The sequence below is a fragment of the Heteronotia binoei genome, chromosome 1, assembly GCF_032191835.1.
Source record: "Heteronotia binoei isolate CCM8104 ecotype False Entrance Well chromosome 1, APGP_CSIRO_Hbin_v1, whole genome shotgun sequence".
NCBI classification, from domain to species: domain Eukaryota; kingdom Metazoa; phylum Chordata; class Lepidosauria; order Squamata; family Gekkonidae; genus Heteronotia; species Heteronotia binoei.
The window spans coordinates 153222505-153244894 of record NC_083223.1 but is presented as its reverse complement, the minus strand read 5'-3'; the positions used below and the strand labels follow the sequence as shown (position 1 = coordinate 153244894).

The 22390-nt window shown below is 44.3% G+C and overlaps 1 protein-coding gene across 1 annotated transcript in view; it reads right to left on the bottom strand.

The window, feature by feature from the left end:
• Window positions 1-8332: 8332 nt before the first annotated feature.
• Window positions 8333-22390, bottom strand: part of C1H1orf198 (chromosome 1 C1orf198 homolog) — a 39876-nt gene continuing 25818 nt past the window's right edge. The window contains exons 3-4 of the mRNA XM_060242826.1: window positions 13524-14069; window positions 8333-11540 (exon numbers count right to left, since the gene is read on the bottom strand). Coding sequence (XP_060098809.1) covers window positions 11484-11540; window positions 13524-14069 — 603 coding nt within the window. The 3' untranslated portion in view covers window positions 8333-11483. The remainder of the gene's footprint in view (window positions 11541-13523; window positions 14070-22390) is intronic.

Here is a 22390-nt window from a genome sequence, read left to right as displayed (position 1 = left end):
TTAAAGGGGACCACACAGTAAAGCTGCAGTACTGCAGCTGGAGCCCTCTGCTCACAACCTGAGTTCGATCCCAGCGGAAGCTGGTTCAGGTAGCCGGTTCCAGTTTGACTCAGCCTTCCATCCTTCTGAGGTCAGTAAAATGTGTCCCCAGCTTGCTGGGGGGAAAGAAATCAGAGAAGGGGAGGGTGGAGGGAAGGAAGGCATTTAAAATGTTGTGAGGTCCCTTTAATTGTGATGGACAGAACTTCCTTTGGAGTTCAATTGTGCTTGTCACACCCTTGCTCCTAGCTCCACCCCAGTGTCTCCTGGCTCCACCCCCAAAGTCCCCAGATATTTATGGAATTGGACTTGGCAACCCTATCCACCAGGCAGGGGGCCTAGCTGAGGAGGGACCACCAGGAGGTTCTTATTCCCAAAACATAACACCCTTCTGGGGGCATACAGAGAGAGGCGGTCCCAAAGGTATGTGGGTCCCTTACTGCTAAGGGCCTTAAAGGTCAAAACCAAGACCTCCCTATTGGATAGGAGACCTCCAAGGAATACCATGGTCATGAAGCGCCTTTAAAACCCCATAGGGCCACCATAAAACAGCTGTGCCTTGACAGCACTCTAATTGTGTGGATGGGGTAAGGGTTCAGGCACTAACCCTTAACAAAGTCTGTCTATGCCCTCTTTTAGTTGTAAAATGCTGGAGGGTATGAAGATAGGGAGGTGGAGGAATTGCTGAACTTTGATCAAACTATGTCAAGCATCTTTTAATTCCCTGCCAAACTCCATATATATGTTTAAACTGGAATTACCCTGTAGTTACATAATGCAACTGGCTCCCAAGGACTGGAGAGATTCTGTCTTTATAATCACTACAGAACAAAGTACCAACAAATTTGAACTGACAAATGAAAAGCCACTCTGCCTCCTCCTGATGTAAACTGTGAGCTGTCTGGGTTTTCTTGGCTGAAATTTTTAGTGATTTGATCAGTTTGACCAGAAAAGTTATTTTTGTTGGATTGTAAAGAGGTGGATTCGTGGTTAGGAGTTTGTGTGACAGTTTTAAGAAAAGAACTAGCCAATTCTATTTATAGAAGCTGGGGAAGATTGAGCTTGTTTTAAAGTTAGGCAAACTTTGTGCTTGAGAATTTTATAGGCCTGGATTTTAGAACAGAAAATTTATGATGGAATTTTATCCAAGGCTGGGCTTGCTGACTGAACTCCAGCAACCAGTGTCTCTGTTTCCTTGTAGTTCACAAAACAATGGAGTGAGTTTTTAGCAAAACTGGAGACTGATATCTTAGAACCTGATTCAGAATCTTCAGTTCATCTCCTAATTGGATTTGGGAGCCAAGAGTATATTAGATCAGTGTTTCATCTCCTGTATTAACAATGTGTGATAATGAAAGCATTTGACTTGCACTCCAACATGTAGTGACTCCTTTTTCCCAGGTGTTCCCTCATAATCAAAATGATCAACTGAGATATACTAAGAGTACCCTCTTGAATGTATCAGTCAAACATCAAGTGTAAATGATAAAAGGCTGAAAGCACACGATGTTCTTCCATCTCTAAATTTCAGTAATCTGGCCACTGACTAGGAATAGAAACTGTGAAAAAAAACTGTGATGGATAGGAGGCTGTCCTGCTGTACACAGATAAAACGTCCACTCAGCTATTTTCACACCCGAGTCTATGGGAGTACTGCTCCAGCATCCAGTCTCCTTCCAGAAGGGGGTTGAGGGCTGCCTGAGAGGGAGGGCAGCCAGGAGAAAAAAGGAATTATCTCAGTAAGGGAGTGGGCAATTTTGTGTATAGCTCTGCCTGGCTGTGTGGCAGAGTGGTTTAACTCTACCTCTGGGAGAGAGTAAAGATGTGAGGACTGTCCCTGCTGATGAACAGACCATTTAACAACAGACTCTAAAGAAAGTTCACTACATAACCTGTACATAAATAAATCTTTTGTTTTGTCCTGAAAAAACTCTATGGGTTTCCATAAGTCAGCTGCGACTTGACAGCAAAAAACAAAAACCTCCCTATGCCTTACATCATGCTGGAAAGCAGCTAAGTTAGGCTGCTTGTGCTGCTTTGGCACCTGTTCAGTTGGCAGCATCTTCCCCTCTACTTTTCGTTTACTTTTTGTAGCCTCGGTATTTTCTAGCTATTTCCTACAGATGCACACTTATGTTGACAAGAAAGCCTTCATCGGTTTCATTTCAGGTTCATGCCTGGGCTTAGAGCTATGTTCCTCTATGGGTGCTTTCACACGGTGACTGTTTGCAAGTGGATTCTGCCCTTCTTCTTCTTCTAGTTTTAAATAGTTTATTAAAATCTCAAAAGTAATGCAAAAATAAAATCCAGTTGCAAAGCATGTTATTTAATGTGTGTGAATGCATCCTACGAGAACTAGCGTGGAATTGTGGATAGAGTGTTGGACTAAGATCTGAGAGAACCAGGTTTGAATCCCCATTCATACAATTTAAGGTTGCTGAGTAACTCTGAAGTAGTAACACATTCTCAGTCCAATCTACCTTAAGAACATGAGAAGCCATGTTGGATCAGGCCAATGGCCCATCCAGTCCAACACTCTGCGTCACACAGTGGCCAAAAATTTTTATCTAAACCCCATATTTTTATCTAAACCCCTCTTAGGGTGGCCAGATCGTCCCGGTTGCCCGGGAAAGTCCCGATTCTGGCCCCCAAATCCCGCCTCCCGACCTGGCTATACCGGGACCATTAAAAGTCCCGGTTTAGCCAGCTAGAGGAGCCGGCGGGCCGCGCGCACGGGCAGGGAAGGCGGCGAGTGAGGGAGCAAGCGTCCCTGCGCGTGCGCACGGCGATTGGCGGGCTCTGCGCATGCGCCAAATGCCGTGCGCACGTGCAGGGACGGTCCCTCCCTCACTCGGCGGCCTGCATTTCCCTCCCCTTCCCTCCCCGACCCGCCGGGAAGCTGCCCGGGCCGCGCTGCGGCCCGGCGGCGGCCTCCCTTGCCCTCCCCTTCCCTCCCCGACTCACCGAGAGGCTGCCCGGGCCGCGCTGCGGCCCGGCGGCGGCCTCCCTTGCCCTCCCCTTCCCTCCCCGACTCACCGGGAGGCTGCCCGGGCCGCGCTGCGGCCCGGCGGCGGCCTCCCTTGCCCTCCCCTTCCCTCCCCGACTCACCGGGAGGCTGCACGGGCCGCGCTGCGGCCCGGCGGCGGCCTCCCTTGCCCTCCCCTTCCCTCCCCGACTCACCGGGAGGCTGCCCGGGCCGCGCTGCGGCCCGGCGGCGGCCTCCCTTGCCCTCCCCTTCCCTCCCCGACTCACCGGGAGGCTGCACGGGCCGGGAGGCTCACCGCTGTGCGCACGCGCAGGGACGCCGGCTGCCTCACTCCCCGCCTTCCCGGCCCGCGCGGCCCGCCGGCTCCCCGCTGGCTATACCGGGACTTTGTAATGGTCCCGGTATAGGCAGCCCGGGAGCCGGGAATTGGTGGCCAGAACCGGGAAAGTCCCGGGAGACCGGGACAGTCTGGCCACCCTATGTAACAGAACCCATGCTGAGTCTTCCTCAATAACCCATGTCGATAAATGTGCCTACTCATTCTGTCCTTGATAATGCTTTCTACCAACTTTCCCGGTATTGAAGTCAGACTGACTGGCCTGTAATTTCCCGGATCTCCTCTGGAACCCTTTTTAAAGATGGGGGTGACATTTGCTACCTTCCAGTCCTCAGGAACGGAGGCAGATCATTTCAATGAAAGATTACAGATTTTTGTTAGAAGATCCACAAGTTCAATTTTGAGTTCTTTCAGAACTCTTGGATGTATGCCATCCGGACCCGGTGACTTATTAGTTTTTAAATTGTCTATCAGTTGTAGGACCTCCTCTTTTGTCACCTCAATCTGACTCAGGTCTTTCAACACCCCTTCCAAAATTAGTGGTTCTGGGGCGGGCAAAAAGTTCTCATCTTCCACAGTGAAGACAGAGGCAAAAAATTCATTCAGCTTCTCAGCCATTTCCCTATCCTCCTTTAGTACGGTAATCCTTTTACCCCAAGGTCATCCAAGGGCCCCATTGCCTCCCTGGATGGTTTCCTACTTCTAATATATTTGAAGAAATTTTTTATTGTTGGTCTTTATGTTTTTTGCAATATGCTCCTCATAGTCCTTTTGCCTGCCTGATCACAGTCTTGCATTTGATTTGCCACAGCCTGAGTTCCCTTTTACTAATTTCACTTGGACTGGTTTTCCACCGCTTAAAGGAGTCCTTCTTACCTTTTACAGCTTCCATTACTTTGTTTGTTAACCATGCAGGCCTTTTCTTATGCCTGTTTGTGCCGTTCCTAACTTGTGGTACCTTACAGGGTTGTTGTGAAGATAAAATGGAGAAGATAATTATGTAAGTCACCTTGGGTTTCCATTGGGGATAGAATACTCATCCAGTGTACTCAAGATAAAATTAAGCAAGACAATTTGTTTTGTAGGTTGCTTTTTTGGGGTGAGGTTTTGGGAGGGGAGAGCCATGGCAAAGAATTGTGAGAACACACATTTCCAATTATTCCCTATTTGGACAGTTTGTCTACCTTTCCTATTAACATACACTGAACACAAGATACCTCACATCTTTATATTGCTAACTATGAAATTTAAATGTTTTATGTAGTTAAAGAAAGTGTCCACATCTGATGTGGTAGGCAAGTTTTGATGGGGCGGGGAGTAGCATGAGAACACACATTTTATTGACTTTTTTTTAGAACAACCAAGAACATGTCTCAGCGGTGAATATAAATGAGTAGTCTGCAACTTTCAGATAACTTACAAACTGAACTACAGAGTGACTGAGCATTGTAATCTGAATTAACTGTTTTAATAACCTATTAGAATAAAAGTTGTGGAAATTCAATCAAGATAACCACCTGGCAAAGTTATTCAATTAGCCAATTTATTTAAAGAGATTTGATTGCAAACACACGATTGTACAGAGCAACTGTGCAGATGCAGTGCTAGATGGAAATGTAGCATACCCTTTGGTGGAGATGTGCAAGAAGGTGTGTGAATATGTGACCCTATAGAATCACAGAGTTGGAAGGGGCCATACAGGCCACCTAGTCTAACCCGTCTAATGCAGGATCAGCCTAGAGCATCCTTATAGAATCACAGAACCCCATTCCCTTGTGAATTATAAAACAACAGAAGAGTATGATTGAGAAACATTATGGGTAGATCATCACTTTCTCTTAACTTGGGCTTTCTCTGTTGGTCCCCGCAGGAAGGCTCCCATGCTTCTGCAGAATGCATAAAACCAAATTGTTCATGGGGCTATTTTTGTAGCCTGTTTAAGAAATAGGCAGTTTTTATTGCACCGTATTATTTTATTTTTAATTACATTATTTAATTACATTAATATTGCTGTTTCTAATTTTTGTAATCCAGTTTTATTGCATTTATTACACTGTCTGTACTGCATTGTTTTAGAATTTTATAAAACATCCTGAGCCTAAGCAAGAAAGGCAGGCAATAAATGACATAAATAAAGGAGATTCACATTACATGTGATTGTGTTGATGCAAAAAAAGGATGAAAAAGCCATCCCTTTTGCACAATGATAGGAAATTTAAGCATATAAAATCTAGCTCTAGAAATATCCCTTTCCTTGCAGAAACAAAGCCCATTAATGTGATGCACAGAGATATGAAAAAGTATGTTTAATTTTCCTATTGAGGCTGTTTTGCAAGAGCTGTTCCTTTAAGCTGGAGAACAAGCACATGGCATGCTGACCTCTCATCGGAATAAACTTGTGATGATTGCCAAAACCAGCCGTCCACACTATTTTTATTGGCCCAGCTACCTTTGCCAGATCCAAAACCATCTACCAGATTTTACATAAATTACTAGGCAAGAGCAGAGATGGACTGGTGGGACTAGACACTCAGCATGGACTAACCTGAGCTCCCTGTAACAATGCTTGGTTCACCAAGGAAGGTGTGCTACAGTAGAAGAGTCCTATGGAGCAAACCTAACCAGCATGACCACCACAGTATATTTGATGCAATGAAGTACTTAGAGCTATAGTCTCTTTAATAGTTGTCTTTATTTTCCTTCAGCCATGGCCAATCAACTTCCAGTTCAGCTAGGTGTATCTCCAAACAACAGCAGAAAAGTACAGAAGAGGACAATGAAGATGATTTAAGGAGTTAGAGCACCTTTCCTATGAGGAAAGTTTGAAGAGTCTGGGATTTTGCAGTTTAGAAAACAGATAACTGGAAGGTCACAGTAGAGTCATGTAAAATGACAGAGAACACAGAGGATTTTCTCTCCTCCCAAACTACTACAATTTGGGGGCTCCCAATGACGTTGAAGGGCAATAGATTCATGAGAGAGAAGAGGAATAGCTCTGCATTCAATAAGTGATCAAACTGTGGGATTCAGTGTCAACTTGCACATGCACCAGCATCCTTGCTCATCTCCTGAATGCCAAGAGGTCTGACACACTGCTCAGACTGAGCCTCACTCCACATTTCCTTCTCTGGATTTATTACCCAAAATTGTTGCTAGATTGTCCACTTGGTGTTCATTCCTCCCTTCTCTGCAAGCACCCCTCCCCCCAGACCCACAAGTCTTAAACTGATGTGCATGTTTGAGGGTAAATGGAACTAAGCCACCCCAAACAATTCCCTGATTTAAAAAGATAGGTAATATTTTCCCCTATCCCTTTCCTCCTCCCTTCTCTTCTCTGAGATATTTTCTGTTCCATGGAAGTAACTACTAGGTGGCTGCCAAAATCAGGTGCTGATATTGATGTGCTATGTGTACGGAAGTATTGCTCTAATTCTGGCTCTCCAAAATAAATTGTATCCAGTCAGTATAGTTTATTACACCCCCATTTTCCTTTCTAAGCCCACTTAGGTCCATCACTTTTCATTTGAATCCCAACCTTCTGGGTACACCATATACATTTTCTTCAGCCTGAGTCTTGACCTGAGTCCTGTTCACACCAAGAAAGAAGTTTACATGGGTCACCTCAAACACATTTGGTAGCAATAATGTTCCATGTTATCTTTTGGAGTGTGAGGAAAAACTATTCTTGACTTATCACATAGAGAATGAGAAGATAATCTAGTGGCAGGCATCTAGTTTTCCACTCTCTCTATCCTACAAATTGTCATTGTAATCAAAGCCAAGCAGTTTCTATGCACATGCTGGGAGAAGTGAAAGTAACAGAACTGCCAGGTAGATCATCTAAGTGACAGAAGGTGGCTGGTTGCCAGATTGCATCAGCCTGGACAATGTCAACATGACTCAGCAGCAAGCTGATTGGTTACCTGGGTGGATGGTGTGTATAAAGGTACAAAGACAGTTTACTATGTGTGGGATATGTATGGTGGAGTTGCAGCAGAGCATTCTGTCGGTTTGGAGAGTGGAGGTGTAAATAAATTGTATAGAGTGGTTTTATCACTGCTGTGTGCAAGCCTTCATTCTTTGCGTCACTAAAGACCACCCTCACTAAGCACAGGCACATCAACACAATTTCACTGGACTTAACAATGTATGCCAAGATGCACTTTGATTGCAAACTGAAGAACATGTACTTGTGTCTAAACTCCACTCAAGAACCCACTGGAAGTTAACCTTTAAAAGGAGCAACTGATGCAGTGAAGTGTCACCATGACAATCAGGTCTAAGACAAAGAAGGCAAAACTGGTTTACATCACGTGACTTTATTAAAGAAGTAATTATTTGATATAAAATGTGACCAAGTACAATTTTGAGTATGAATTTCAATAAAAACAAGTCTAACAAAAGAAGAGGCAGCAGATTTAGGTTTCAAAGCCCAATAAAGGAAGTCTGAATGGGATTAATATTGATTCTGCAGCATACACTGCTGGCTGATTTCACTGAGTACAACCCATCAACATGCTCTCCTGCACAAGCCTCACTGAAATGAATGTGAGTTGTGCAAAAGCAGAGCAGTAACACTAAGATGACTCCAGAGGACAAATCCTGGGATACAAAACCTACCGATTTCATAGTCTCCCATATGACAGCATAAAAGCTGTCCTATACCAAGTCAGACGAATAATTCATCTAGGCTAATATTGCCAGTTCTGAATGGCAGCAGTTCTTCCAAGGTCTCAAGCAGAGAACAGCTTTTCTCAGCATCTTCCACCCAAGTTTTTTTGGCAGGGGATGCCAGGAATTGAACCTGGGATCTTCTGCATGGAAAAGCAAGCACCTACAACTAAGCCAAAGGCCCTCTCATGAGCTAACTAAGATGGAAAGTTACACCATTTATTAAAACGGAAGCTTTTGATTTAATTTTTCAGCTAAGGAAAACTGGAACCTAAGCTGGAAAATTCACATTTTACATCATTCAGCTTTAACAAGATTGCAAAGACTCTCTTTCAAAGGTCCCCAAAAGTGCAAATCAGAAATATCACTATGCTTGTTAAACTTGTGCTCAAGCTTGTTTCTTAGATTTGTTGCTTTTAAAATTGCAAATAGTTTTCAAAGTATGAATGTCTTTTATATTAAAGTGACCTGCAAAAACTAACCTCAATGGTCAACAAGACATTCATCAATGGCCATCATAATTTTGGACACTTTCTTGAATTATAGCAGGCATTGCTTTAGTTTGTTTGTTTTGAACTATCAATAATTTAACTCAGATTATTCAAGAAATGTACAATGCAATCAACATTTAAACAAAATGGTAGCTATTCAGTATCCAGGAGCCAATTCATACTTGCATGGCACCAGTGCTACAAGAGATCACAGCTGTTTGCTATAGGAAACATTTTTTAAATATGGACAGAAGATGCACAATACACAGTGGCCCCACAGCAAAGCATCAAACCTATCTGAGGGACACAATACGTTTGACAATTGGATCTTCTGACATGGAATGCAGCTGAAAAAGCAGCTAGGGGGAGCCCCCAGTATAGATTGGGCTGCAATGCTAGAAAGGTGCTTTCAGTAACAGTCTGTCTCCACACACCAGCTTCCTGATAGACAATAGCCTCACTGGGCCTGCTTTAAATCTTAAGGAGAGCAGAGGGGGAGAGAGAAAGAACAGAAGACAGCATAAAAGCATAAACAAAGGCACAATATGCTTACTGATCTTTCCCCCTTAGAGTGGTTTTAAAGAAGCCCAAGATGGCCATTTTTGAATGACTGAATCCCTCCCACCTTCCGAGCACCACAGCTCAGGTTGCACATAGCTGTTTTTTGCAGCTGTGTTACACACTGAAGGATCTGACCATTTATCAGAATGAGGTAAAGGAGATTGTGAGCCACTCTGAGACTCTTCGGAGTGGAGGGCGGGATATAAATCCAATATCTTATCTTATCTTATCTTATGAAGAGAATGGATTTATATCCCGCCCTTCACTACCTGAAGAGGTCTCAGGACAGCTTACAATCTTCTTTCCCTTCCCCTTGCCACAACAGACACCCTGTGAGGTAAGTGGAGCTGAGAGAGCTCTAACAGAAACTACTCTTGAGAGGAACAGCTCTGAGAGAATCATGACTGACCCAAGGTCACTCCAGCAGTTGCATGTTGAGGAGTGGGGAATCAAACCCGGTTCTCCCAGATAAGAGTCTGCACACTTAACTACTACACCAAACTGGTTCAGCATTGTTACAAATACAACATGACGCATTTTAATGTTTACCACAGCAAATGCCCAAATGCATGTTATGGCACAAAGCTCCCAGAAGTTACATTTTCTTTGTGTTCTCTTCATTGCTTTCCCCATATCCTATAACTTTCTATTACAACATATCCACCCTTGTTTAGAAGAAAGGTTAAGATTTAGAATTAGACTCTAATATATGTGCTGCCTAATATCACCATTATTTGCCTGCAGGTTATATAGGACAGCAACTGACTGAATAAACAAAAAACAGATTTTAAAAGAGCAGAGTAAGAGGTTACTTATATAGAAACACTCTCATTCTTTAGACTTTCAGACTGCAGTTGACAGAGGTCTTATGCAGTCATACAATGGAAAACTTACAGTTGTTATGGCTCATCTGTAGAAGGCTGGTAGTAACTGACATTAGAACTGGGTGAAACTATTAAAATGCAAATGAGAAATGTAAATGTGGCCCTTTTTTGTCCTAAAAACATGCAAACCAATTTGAGGCTGCTGGGGCTCCTTGAGGATTCAAGAGTTTGTATTGGACCAGTATTCTGAAAATCCAGTTCTTGAAATTAAGGAGAAGGTCAGACAGGTCCTGGATTGCACAGATCACCATTCGTGTGCTATGGAGAATTAAGGCTTAAAAGTAATGGGACAGAGCAGAGGCAGGATAGAAACCACAATGCATGTCCGAAATGGCAATCCAACCAGCATAGCTTTTCTATTCACACATTTAAACATTAGATGAGAATGAGGCCTGGTCTACAGAGGAGGCAAATTTAGGTGGTAGAATCCCAAAGTGGTATGATGAACTGGACCAACTCAAGCTGCAAGTGGGCAACACTATTTTTAATACTCTCACATACTAAAAAAAAAAGCAGCAAGCCACCCTGAAGATATAAACCTACCACAACAGGTAGGATATGAGATACCTGGAAGTTCTATTCCCATGAAAGGAAGTAGCACCAGAAGTTATATAATCCTGTCCTGAAAAGGATAATGCTGCAATGTAAATAAAGTACATCAACGTAATCACGGAGGGTGATCTACACTCCTGTAGACTGGTACAATCATCACTTGAGGTACTGTTCTCCACAAAAGTTACTTTTATCAAGCAATTTTAGCCAATAAATGACTGGCTGCATCCCATGCACCTTTATTTTCTCCCTTGACCTCCACCCTGGCTTTAATTTCAGTAAATTATTCATGTACAGCTACAGTACTGCTTTGGATATACCCCTTTGGCAAAGTCTTCCCATTTCAAAAATATTCCCACTGCCAAAAATCCCACAGATGAATCAGCTGCAACAGAAATAAGCCAAACTAAACATACCAATACAAAAATATTTTCTTTTTAAAAACTGCAGCCTTGTTTTCTTTATGATTTATTTCAAAGAGGCATGATGACTTTTTCTGAATTTTGTGCTTCAATAATTTATTATCCTTAACACTTTTCCTCTTCTTTGTAATTCGTGGTGTAGCCACTTAGTTGTTTTTACTAGCATCCGCATGAAAATGGGTACTTCTGTCAGGAGGCTTTAACATTTCTCCCACACCAGATTCCCCTCCTTGTCCTTAATATATAAGCAATGATTAGGAAATTACTCCTGTCCATCCCCATCATGGATAACCATCTTGCAAGAGGATTGTAAAAATTAAAAAAGAAACACCCCACACTAACACTGGACCATTTCAAAATACAAATACCCATCTTGAGTTTACAAAAAATATTAATACAAAGGTGAAATTTAAAAGAGTTGGAAAATTATAATTTGTTTTTAAAGAACACATAAAAGCCAGTAACAAAACAAAGGATAGAGGGAGAGAAATGCTCCTTTTAGCTCTCTTCAAAAATTAACAGAAGTTATTCAGTTCTTCTTTACCAGTTGTCTAGGAAATCAAATCCCGTCTTCAAGATAACATTACTTGTATTGTTCTGCGAAGAGACAAGATTTAGACAAAGTAAATTTCTACAGACATAGAGATGGACATTAGAATACAACAAAAACAAGATGTCTATATAACTCAGCAGAATTACTGCAAGACATCTTTTCCACTGGGCAAACCTCTCCAGGAGAACCAATGGTAGTACAATCATGCTTTTGTACAAAATGTCTGGGAGACTTTCCAGGTCAATTATGCCCATGTAGTCCTCATTTCTTTCCCATCTTCCTTCTGAACTTAGTTTTTAATAGCCATACTCATTCCTACTTTGAGAATAAAACTGGATTAAGAAATTCTTCCTAGCTATATACCTGTCAAGAGGGATAACCAAGAATTCAGCTCTGATGTTAAAAGTTAGCATGTCCAACAAGGAAGACATTTACTCTTTGTGTTCCTAACCCATTTGCTTACTACACTTATATCTCAAGAACCCTTCGGATGGCTTGCAGAGGATTCCAAACAGGTCTCCCATCCAGGCAATGACCAGACTCAGGGCCAAATTAGATGGGCTTAAAGAACTGGGTTTGGGTTCCAACCTGGGTTCTCTGCAGCTACATAGTAGTTGTGAGAAAGGGCTTTTAAACAAAACAAAGGAGAGCCTGTTTGTGCTCACAATACCACCACAGGAAGGGGAGGAGAGAAGGGCTCCTGCCTTCCCTCTGAGTCATTTTTCTGCACTGAAACAGCACATCCAGTGGGGTATTTCTCCATCTTTCCTGCTCTAAGTAGGGAAATAATTCCTCCCCCAGAGCTGCTTTGCCATGGGACAACAGCTTAGGGGAGGGAAGGCAGGAGCCCTCCTCCCCCCACAACAGTTAAATGAGCCCAAACTCGTTTTCTTTTATTTTTTCAAAGCCTTTCCCCACAGCTGCTATGTGATTGTAGGGAACTCACACCCACCTCTTTAAAAACAAACAACTGTCGTGGGGCCTCCAGGCCTGCTTAAATTCAGTAAGGTAGCTGTACAAGATGCTTTTGCGCTATACCATCTTCCACATTCCCACTGGTTATTGTATTTGGACCAAACCCCTCAATGCAATGTTGCTACTAACTGCAACACTCTGGCATCCCAAGGGGAGTGAATGACAGCCATTTTCTCACATGGTGGCTTGGTTGGTGACACAATGAGGCCAGGAAGAACAAACTTTTGATTTTTGAAAAAAGCTTCTCTGCCCAATTGTCTACTGGAAATTCTAACTTGCAACAGGAATCCAGGTAAATTATCATTTATACATGTCGTGTACTCCCATATGGAGTGAATCCTCACCCTTTTATATATCACAGACACACAAGGCACAGAGTTCTGCAACAAAGCTCCTGCATGTGCAAAACACTACATCTGAGTCTCTGCTTTTAGTCCTTTCATAGCTAACTCACATAGGCAGCTTCAGTGGAAGTCAATTAAAATTCTGTTCAGGTAAGAGGGTGCGAGGCAATTTAAACAACAGGTTATGATATTAAAAATGCCCCATCTAGAAAATGATGGTACATTAGCCAACGTTATTTCTTCAATTTCTGAATCAAGGGAAAAGAAACTCAGGGTTTAGCATTCCACAGAGCACCTAATCTCCTTGCATAACTTCATTAAACCAGGGAAGGGATAGAGAGATTGCACAGCACTCAAAGATTAGGAAAGGAAAGGTCCCCTGGGCAAGCACCAGTCGTTTTCGACTCTGGGGTGACGTCGCATCACGACGTTTTCACAGAATACTTTTTTACAGAGTGGTTTGCCATTGCCTTCCCCAGTCATCTACACTCCCCCCCCCCCGCCCCCAGCAATGCTAGGTACTCATTTTCCGACCTCGGAAGGATGGAAGGCTGAGTCAATCTTGAGCAGCTACCTGAATCCAGCTTCCGCTGGAATTGAACTCAGGTCATGAGCAGAGAGTTCAGACCACAGTACTGCAGCTTTACTACTCTGTGCCACGGGGCTCCGACTCATAGATTAGGTAAGGGATAAAACACTGGATTTTACCTGACCAAGTGTCTGCAAGTCTGAAAGGAAACCGCTGTCAGTATCTTCACTTCTTGTCCCAGGAGATGATAGTTTTTCCACTGGTTCAGGAAGGGTCTGAGTGGTGCTCACAGTGGGCTGGCCAGGCTGAGGTTTTTCCCATTCCAAAGATGTAGGAGCAAGAAAGGGAGTGATCAATTTTTCAGGCTTCATAACGTTAGGCTTCTCTGCTTTAGATGCCTCTTTTGGACCAGATTCTTGCCTGTAATAGGGCTGGAGGGTCTTCTCTCCCTTCTCCATGGATTTGATCTGGCTAGGGGTCAAAGAACAGAATTCAGACTGTTCCCCTTCAAACTTGGAGCGTTCAGCATTTATCTTCCAAAAGGAGGCCTCATCCTCTTTCCTGGCTGGTATAAACCCATCTGAGATTACTGTTTTACCACCTTGTGAAGGTTTGGGGATCTGGGGGCCTGGAGCTGTTTTGACAGGTTGTTTCTGTTCATTCTGTGATGACACTCCACCTGGTTCTTGTATCGACAGAGAAGCAATGCTGAACTCCATCTGACTCTGTAGGGAATTAAAAGCAAAGTAACTCCAAATCTCTTCAGATGGGCAAAGTAATTAGAACGTATAAAGCAGCACAGTTGATGAGGAGGCACATTTCATGGATTGTGCCAAGGCCATTGGTGACCAAGGCTTGTGGCATAACAGCTGCCGGCAGGATTGTGTAGTTAGCACACAATTTTGATGTTTTAGTATAAACAGCATCTATGCCTAGAAAAAGGGAAATTTACAACCTACATAAACTGTGCAATGTATGCAGATTTGCAATGCAATTGCTTTTGGAGGGCATCACTTATTCTGCTAGTCTTGAGGGCATACTGAGCAATTCAAGGCTCAAGCAAATCTGAACATCAGCCTGCATTCCCTAATAAATGGTACTGCAATTTTGTCAATCCTAAACTTGCAAAAAACCACCTCAGGCATATAGGTTATATATCTTATAAGGCAACATGAAACAAACAAAAACACTATGCTTTCTTAGATAGGTAACATCTTGCACCCCTAAGCTACCCCAGCTCTTCTTCTTCTAGAAAATACTGCCTTGCCAGTGCACACTGCGCAATCTGGGGCTCAAGCAAATCTGAACATCAGACTACATTCCATCACCATCAGACCACATTCCATCATCTTCCTAACATGTAAATCATCATGGAGATATTGCAATTCTGTTAATCCTAAACTTGAAAAAAAAAAGAATTAAATTTATAATAATAATATAATAATAATTTTTTATTTCTATCCCGCCCTCCTCGCCGGAGCAGTCTCAGGGCGGCTCACAACATAAAACACACATTACATCAATTATACTTATAAAACATGGTTAAAACAATTACAGAGTATTAAAATTAACATAACAGTATGGCGTTATAAACAGGTTTCAATAAATTTCAGAAGTAAAACATTTCAAGAATAAAAGCATTTCTAGCAGCATATCTAGTTTTGTCACAAGTTTTTTCGCTAGTTGAAGGCCATCCTGAAAAGGTGGGTCTTACAGGCCCTACGGAATCCCTCTAAACATCGTAGGGCCCTCACCTCCTCAGGGAGTTGGTTCCACAGTAATGGAGCAGTAATAGAGAAGGCCCGGTCCCGGGTGGCTTTCAGTCTGGCCTCCCTTGGCCCAGGGATATTCAGCTGGTTTTTCCCAGATGACCTCAGTGCCCTCTGGGGCTCATATGGGGAGAGACGGTCCCTTAGGTAGGTAGGTCCTCGGCCATATAGGGCTTTAAAGGTAATAACCAGCACCTTGTAGCGAACTCGGTATGACACTGGCAACCAGTGCAGTCCGCGCAGCCCCGGCTGTATGTGCTCCCACCTTGGGAGCCCCAGCAACAGCCTAGCCGCCGCATTCTGCACCAGCTGCAGCCGCCAAATTCGGCACAAGGGCAGCCCCATGTAGAGGGCATTGCAGTAGTCCAGTCTCGAGGTGACCGTAGCATGGATCACTGTTGCTAGGTCGCGGCGCTCTAGGAAGGGGGCCAACTGCTTCGCCCGACGAAGATGAAAGAACGCGGACTTGGCAGCGGCCGCTATCTGTGCCTCCATTGATAATGAAGGCTCCAGAAGAACCCCCAGGCTCTTGACCTTGTGTGCCGCTTTAAGCTGCATACCGTCAAGGACTGGCAAGGGGATTTCCCCTCCCAGGGCACCGCGACCCAAGCACAGGACCTCTCTGTCTTCGTTGGATTCAACTTCAGCCCACTCAGTCTGAGCCAGCCTGCCACGGCTTGCAATGCTAGGTCCAGGCTTTCTGGGACGGAGCCAGGCCGGCCATCCATTAGCAGGTAGAGTTGGGTGTCATCAGCATATTGATGGCACCCAAGTCCAAACCTCCGGGCAATCTGGGCAAGGGGGCGCATATAGATGTTAAATAACATCGGGGAGAGAACTGCCCCTTGTGGGACCCCACATACTAGTGGGTGCCTCCGGGACCGTTCCCCCCCAATAGCCACCCTTTGTCCCCGTCCTTCGAGGAAGGAGGAAAGCCACTGTAAGGCCAATCCCCCAATCCCCGTGTCGGCGAGCCGGCGGGCCAGTAACTGATGATCGACCGTATCAAATGCGGCTGACAGATCCAGCAATATCAGCACCGCCACGCCGCCTCGATCCAGATGCCGCTGGAGGTCATCCACCAAGGCGACCAGCACTGTCTCCGTCCCATAACCCGGACGGAAGCCGGACTGGTGAGGGTCTAAGGCGGAAGTGTCATCCAAAAAACTCTGCAACTGTAACGCCACTGCCCTCTCTATAACCTTACCTAAAAATGGTAGGTTCGAGACCGGCCGGTAATTTGCCAATTCGGCCGGGTCTGCTGTACTCTTTTTTAGGAGAGGGCGGACCATGGCCTCTTTCAAAGATGTTGGAAATTGCCCTTCCAAGAGGGATCTATTTATGATATCCCGTATAGGATATCTAAGCTCCCTCTGGCAGGATTTGATTAGCCAGGAGGGGCATGGGTCAAGGTCGCAAGTTGTAGGGCGTACAGTTGAGAGGACTTCGTCGACTTCCCCAAGACTAAGCGCGTCGAAGTGATCCAAGATAACACCAGAAGACAGGCGCGGAGCCCCGGGTTCATCTACTGCATTCAATGTGGCAGGAAAGTCCTGGCGGAGTGACGAGATTTTATCTGCAAAAAATTTCGCAAAAGCCTCACAGCCTATTTCCAATTCTTTCATGTTTGGTCTGCCTTGGGGCAGAGTGGTCAGATTCTCAATTATCTTAAATAATTGTGCTGGGCGCGAATTTGCAGATGCAATCCTAGCCGCAAAGTATTCCTTCTTTGCAGCTTTGACTGCCATCTCATAAGACTTCATAAACGTTCTGTAGGATGTTCTCGTCGCTTCGTCACGAGTATGCCGCCACCGCCTCTCTAGTCGTCTGAGTCCCTGTTTCAGTTGGCGTAGCTCCGAGGTGTACCAAGGAGCCAGCCTACTTCGGGGGCGCAGAGGACGCCGGGGTGCAATTTCGTTGATGGCCCTGGATAACCTGTCATGCCAGGTATCTACTAGGTCATCAAGGGAATTGCTAGAGGGCCAGGGGTCCCGCAGAGCCCTCTGGAACCGCTCAGGGTCCATCTGACTCCGCGGGCGAGCCAAAATAGGCTCGCCGCCTGTACAGGGTCGAGGGGGCGCACCCACACGGGCCTTAAGGGCTAGGTGGTCCGACCATGGCACCGCTTCTACTGCGTCTGAATCCCGGACGCAAAGATCAAGTCTAACATGTGTCCGGCCTGATGCGTGGGAGTGGTAACAAATTGGGAGAGTCCCAGTGTCGCCATGGAAGACACTAGGTCCAGCGCCTGATTGGAGGCCGCGTCGTCTGCATGGACGTTGAAGTCACCCAAGACCATAAGCCTTGGGAACTTAAATTTAATGCAGCTTGGAAGATTCATGTATAGTCTGAAGACCAAAGGCATTATCTTGGTGAACATTTAGATTCAGCACCACATTTGCCAATGCAATAGGGATGCCAGGGAAGGGGTGATGGTAGAAAGGCTTACAGGACTGAATCCCCTCACCCCCTTCCCCATGTTCCCAGATAGCAGGAGGAACAGCAGCTAGCACATCAGCCCATCCTCAACAGAAGCCAACTTGCTTAAAGGGGCTGCGCTTGCCTTATGATGGCACCAAACAAAGGTGACTGCTGCCAGGTGATTGGTTGTTTGTTTGTTTAAAGAAACATTGTGCTACTGTTGCTGCTACCAAGAGCAGGCTGGTGTGTGGATGTGTGAATCAGCCCAAAGAATGCAGGAAGTCCTGTTTATCCAATTTCAAAGTGACAAACCCCATAAATTGACCTAATTCTGATGAAACTTTTTTCTTTCAGTTTAATTACCATTTCATACTACAACATTGCTCTAATGGTTTTCTATGTAGGAAGGGTGTCATTTCAGAAACTGTGAAGGCCAAATCACGGTCAGCTTGATGCAGTTTCTGTAGTTGATCTGCATGGATGGGTGGGGGGAGGTGGCTTTGGTCCATAATGACATGAACATCTCCCTTCACAGTCCAAGTACAAAGGTAATGGTTGGTTACTGGGATAGAGTATCTTGCTGTCTAATGGTTTTACAGATTGAGTCAACATAGGGATTTTTATCCCACATCATTAGAACATAAGAACATAAGAGAAGCTATGTTGGATCAGGCCAGTGGCCCATCCAGTCCAACACTCTGTGTCATGTAGTCAAAAAAAACCAGGCGCCATCAGGAGGTCCATCAGTGGGGCCAGGACACTAGAAGCCCTCCCACTGTGCCCCCCAAGTACCAAGAATACAGAGCATCACTGCCCCAGACAGAGTTCCAACAATACGCTGTGGCTAATAGCCACCGATGGACCTCTGCTCCATAGCTTATCCAATCCCCTTTTGAAGCTGTGTATGCATTCCTCTAAAGAGCACACAGCAACATATTTGGTTCTAATTTTATACCCACAACAATCCTGGGAGATAGGCTTGTCATTCTCTCAGTGTAACATAAGATCACCCAGTAAGATGCAGGAATCCAAATCCAGGTCTGACATTCTAACCCAAAGGATCCTCAATGAGTTGCCTACAAGGCCCCACAGCTCCTAGCAACAATAACTGTGGCACCGACTAGGAAGGGAGATTAGGACATGGAGTGTGCTTTGCCCCAGTCAAATTTGTAGTGAGAGAAGAAGGAGTTGGCAGGGCTGGGGTATCCCAATTAGATGTGCTGGCAGGGCCCCACTTTACTCCCTGCCCAGCACCAGCAAGGATTCAATAGTGAGAAGCCTAGTACTACTCCTCAAAGTCAGGGTAATCCCAAAGGGTGAGTGATTGGTAGAGCCACAACAGATTTTGGGAAACAGAGTAGTATGGAGGAGGGCCATGAGAACCCGCATGGTGTAGTGCTTACGAATGGCAGACTCCAATCTGCAGAATCCTCATTCCGCCTCCACATGCTGGGTGATCTTGGGCCAATCACAGTTCTCTCAGAATTCTCTCAGCCTTCCCCCTCAACCTCACAAGGTGCCCATTGTGGGGAGAGGAAGGGAAGGCAATTGTAAGCCGCTTTGAGACTCCTTAGGGTAGAAAAAAGTGGGGTATAAAAAACAACTGTTCTTCTTTTAATATGTGGAAACAAAGGAACCAAGGAAGGTCAGGGTCTCTGGAGAGGGAAACACATTCTAAGTGTCTATATGTTAATACTAGAAGCCTCCAAGAGAAGACAGGGGAGCTGTAGCGCTTGATGGTAAATAGCAGTCTGGATATAGTGGGTGGATTAGAAACACAGTGGAATGGGGAAAATCAATGGGATACAGTCATCCTCAGTATAAACTCTATGTTGTGTTGTATATTAAAGAGAGCAAAGAATCCAATAAGATGAAAGTGAATGAATTCACTGGCAGAATTGTGATAAGTGGAGGTATTAGGCCTGAAAGGTTATGTAAAATTTGGAGTATACTATTGCCCACCTAACCAAATCTTTGAGGAAAATAAGGGAGGTGACTAAACCAGATAGTGTGATACTGGGTAATTTCAATCAGCCTCTCATTGACTGGATAAACATGTGTTCCAGTCATGCTGTAGAAATAAGATTCCTAGAAAACACAGATGACTGTGCACTGGAACAGTTAGTCACAGACACAACCAGAGGGGTAGTGATCTTGTATCTGGTTCTGAACAGAGCTCAAGACCTAGCACAAGATGTAGATGTTGCTGTACCAGTTGAGAACGGTGATCATCATTCTATTAAGTTCAGCATTCATGTCAATGGGAAGTTACCCTAGAGTTCAAAATTGTAACATTTGATTTCAAAAAAGGGGACTTTACAAACATGAAGGGGCTAGTGAGAAGAAAGTTAAAAGGGAAACTCAAGAGAGGCAATTCCATAGAAGATGCTCAGAAGCTATTTAAAATTGAACACTAATTGAAGCCCAGATAGCAAGCAATCCCAAGTTTGGAAAGGTACTGCCAATTTAAAAGGATGCCTGCATATTTAATGACCCAAGTCAAGGAAGCTATAAAAGGCAAAAGGTTTTTTTTTAACCAAAAAAATAAAATAAAAATGAAAGTCTATCCCAATGAAATGAACAGAAGAAGGCACAGGGTCTGGCAGAAGAAGTTAATAATTACACAAACAAATAAAGAATATGAGGAGTGGAATGCTAACACTGTCAAGTCAAATAATGAACATTTCTTTTAATATATCCAGAGCAGGAAAATGACCAGAGACAGCTGAGCCTTTGGATGACCAAGGAATAAAAGAATTGCTAAAGGAAGATGGAAGAAGATTCCCTGTAAGATAATATAGTAAAGACAACAAGTGCAGATGACATTAAAAGAGGATTGCACAGCTTCATGTAGGATACAAATAGTGGTAGACCTAGAGGCTACTAAGCCTTGGTGACTGAAAGGAACCTTCCACATTCAGAAGCAATAAAACTAAAACTCTGAATACCAGGGCCAGGCAACAGTATCAGAGGAAAGCCTTAGCCTCTATGCCCTGTTCTTGGCCCTCAAAGTAACTTTGGTCATGGGTGAGCCAGGAAGCTGGACTAGATGGACCAATAGCCTTATCCAGAAGGGCTCTTCTTATGTTCTTGGGCAGTGAAGCAGAGAAGTGCTTGACTTGCTTGTTCTGCACCCAGCTGGCTGCTGGAGAGGGAGAGAGGGATATTGGGGTAGGATGTTAAATACTGTACTTATGGTCCAGATGTCTCTTCCCATCTAGAAGCCAACAGAGGTGCAACACAAACAAGTCAAGCACTTCTATATTTTATTTCCTGTCCTGCCTTGAGAAGAAGTGCTTGGGTGGGGATGGGGAGGGCAGAAGAAAGAGGGAATAAGCAATTAAAACAGAAAAAAAATGCAGGGAGGGCAGTAAAACAGTGCAATCCCCCCCACCCTGTGGACAGCTTCTTTATTTCTGTTTTATTCCCCCTTTCCACACACTTGGGCTTCTTCTGGGGTGTGTTTGATATACTTCCTCCAATCAGAGCTAAACTACTCTGGATGTCACATGCAAGGAGGTGATGTGCCTGCTTTTTAATGGGAGACCTAAAACTCCATACAGAGTTTAGGATGCCCATGTTTCTGCTGGGTGCAGAAGCCCCCCTTCAGCCTTTCCCCTGCTGCTGGTCAGCTGGGTAGGTGGGGAATAATGCACTGGTGTCACTTTCAGCTCAACTGGAAATGACATCAGAGTGCTTCTAGAAATGCTCTAGCATTCAATCAACACTCTATGGGACAGTTGAATGGAATCAGCTGCAACTTTAGAGAAGGGGGGAAATCTCATAGCAAAGTAATAAGGTTAATTTAGCAATGAACTCAGTGCAATGCTTCATGAGACAAATTGAGGATTGCTCCTGCAGAATATATTCATTCTAGGATGTCTGAAAGTCAGTGTCAGACACAAACTGCATATCCAATTTCTCACTATGCATTTGGACAGGGGCGGTGATGGAGTGCTTGTAGGATAAATCTGGCTTGCAAAGGTTCTTCTGTTGGAATACCTAGCCCTTAGAATACCTAGTCTATGCAGTGCGTTTCTGCAAGCCAGAAAAAAACTTTAGCCAGATAACCAGACCACAAACATCACGTTACTAAATCCTGAATTAGAATTAAAATTTTCCACATTTCATCAAAATATTTGCTTCTCTTAACAATACTATCCCTTCCTCTCACATTTTACACATTTTTGTGATGTTCTCTGAATGCTGTACAGACAATACACAGCCACTGCCACCAGAATAATTTTAGCCTAATCTCTGTGATGCAAACAGTGTTTATCTCTTCTACATTCCAGAAAGATATGCCGCATGTCACAACCAAGGTCAGTACTATCAACACCATATTGCAGATGGAGTGGGGGAAGGAGAGGGCTGACTGTGAAGAGACTGGCTTTCCTAACAGGACTGGATCTACATGTTGTTGGGGTTTTTTTTGGGGGGGGGGGGTTTAAAAAATGATGCCCGCTTATGGACTCATTTTATCTTATGGACCCAATTTGGTGCCCCCCCCTCCAGCAGCGCCCGGGACAAGCGCCCCCTCTGCTCTCCGGTGCTGTTTCCTAAAACTACTGAGTTCATGACAGAGCTAAAAGTCAAACTGGATTCTATCTCTTCGTCACAATGCTGTAACTGTCCCCTAATTTAATCCTAAAGTGGGGGATAGGTTAGAAAAGAACAAAGTCAAATGGCATTTAAGGAAAGTTAATTTTCTGTGGGATAGGCCTTCCACATTTCCATTTTAAGGTCTCAACATGAAAAAAAGGCAACATTTGCAACAGGCTTGGGGGGAATATATGACAAACACCCCTCAGTTTAGCCACAGAAAATTCTAGAAGAAAGGACACTCTAGACTAAAA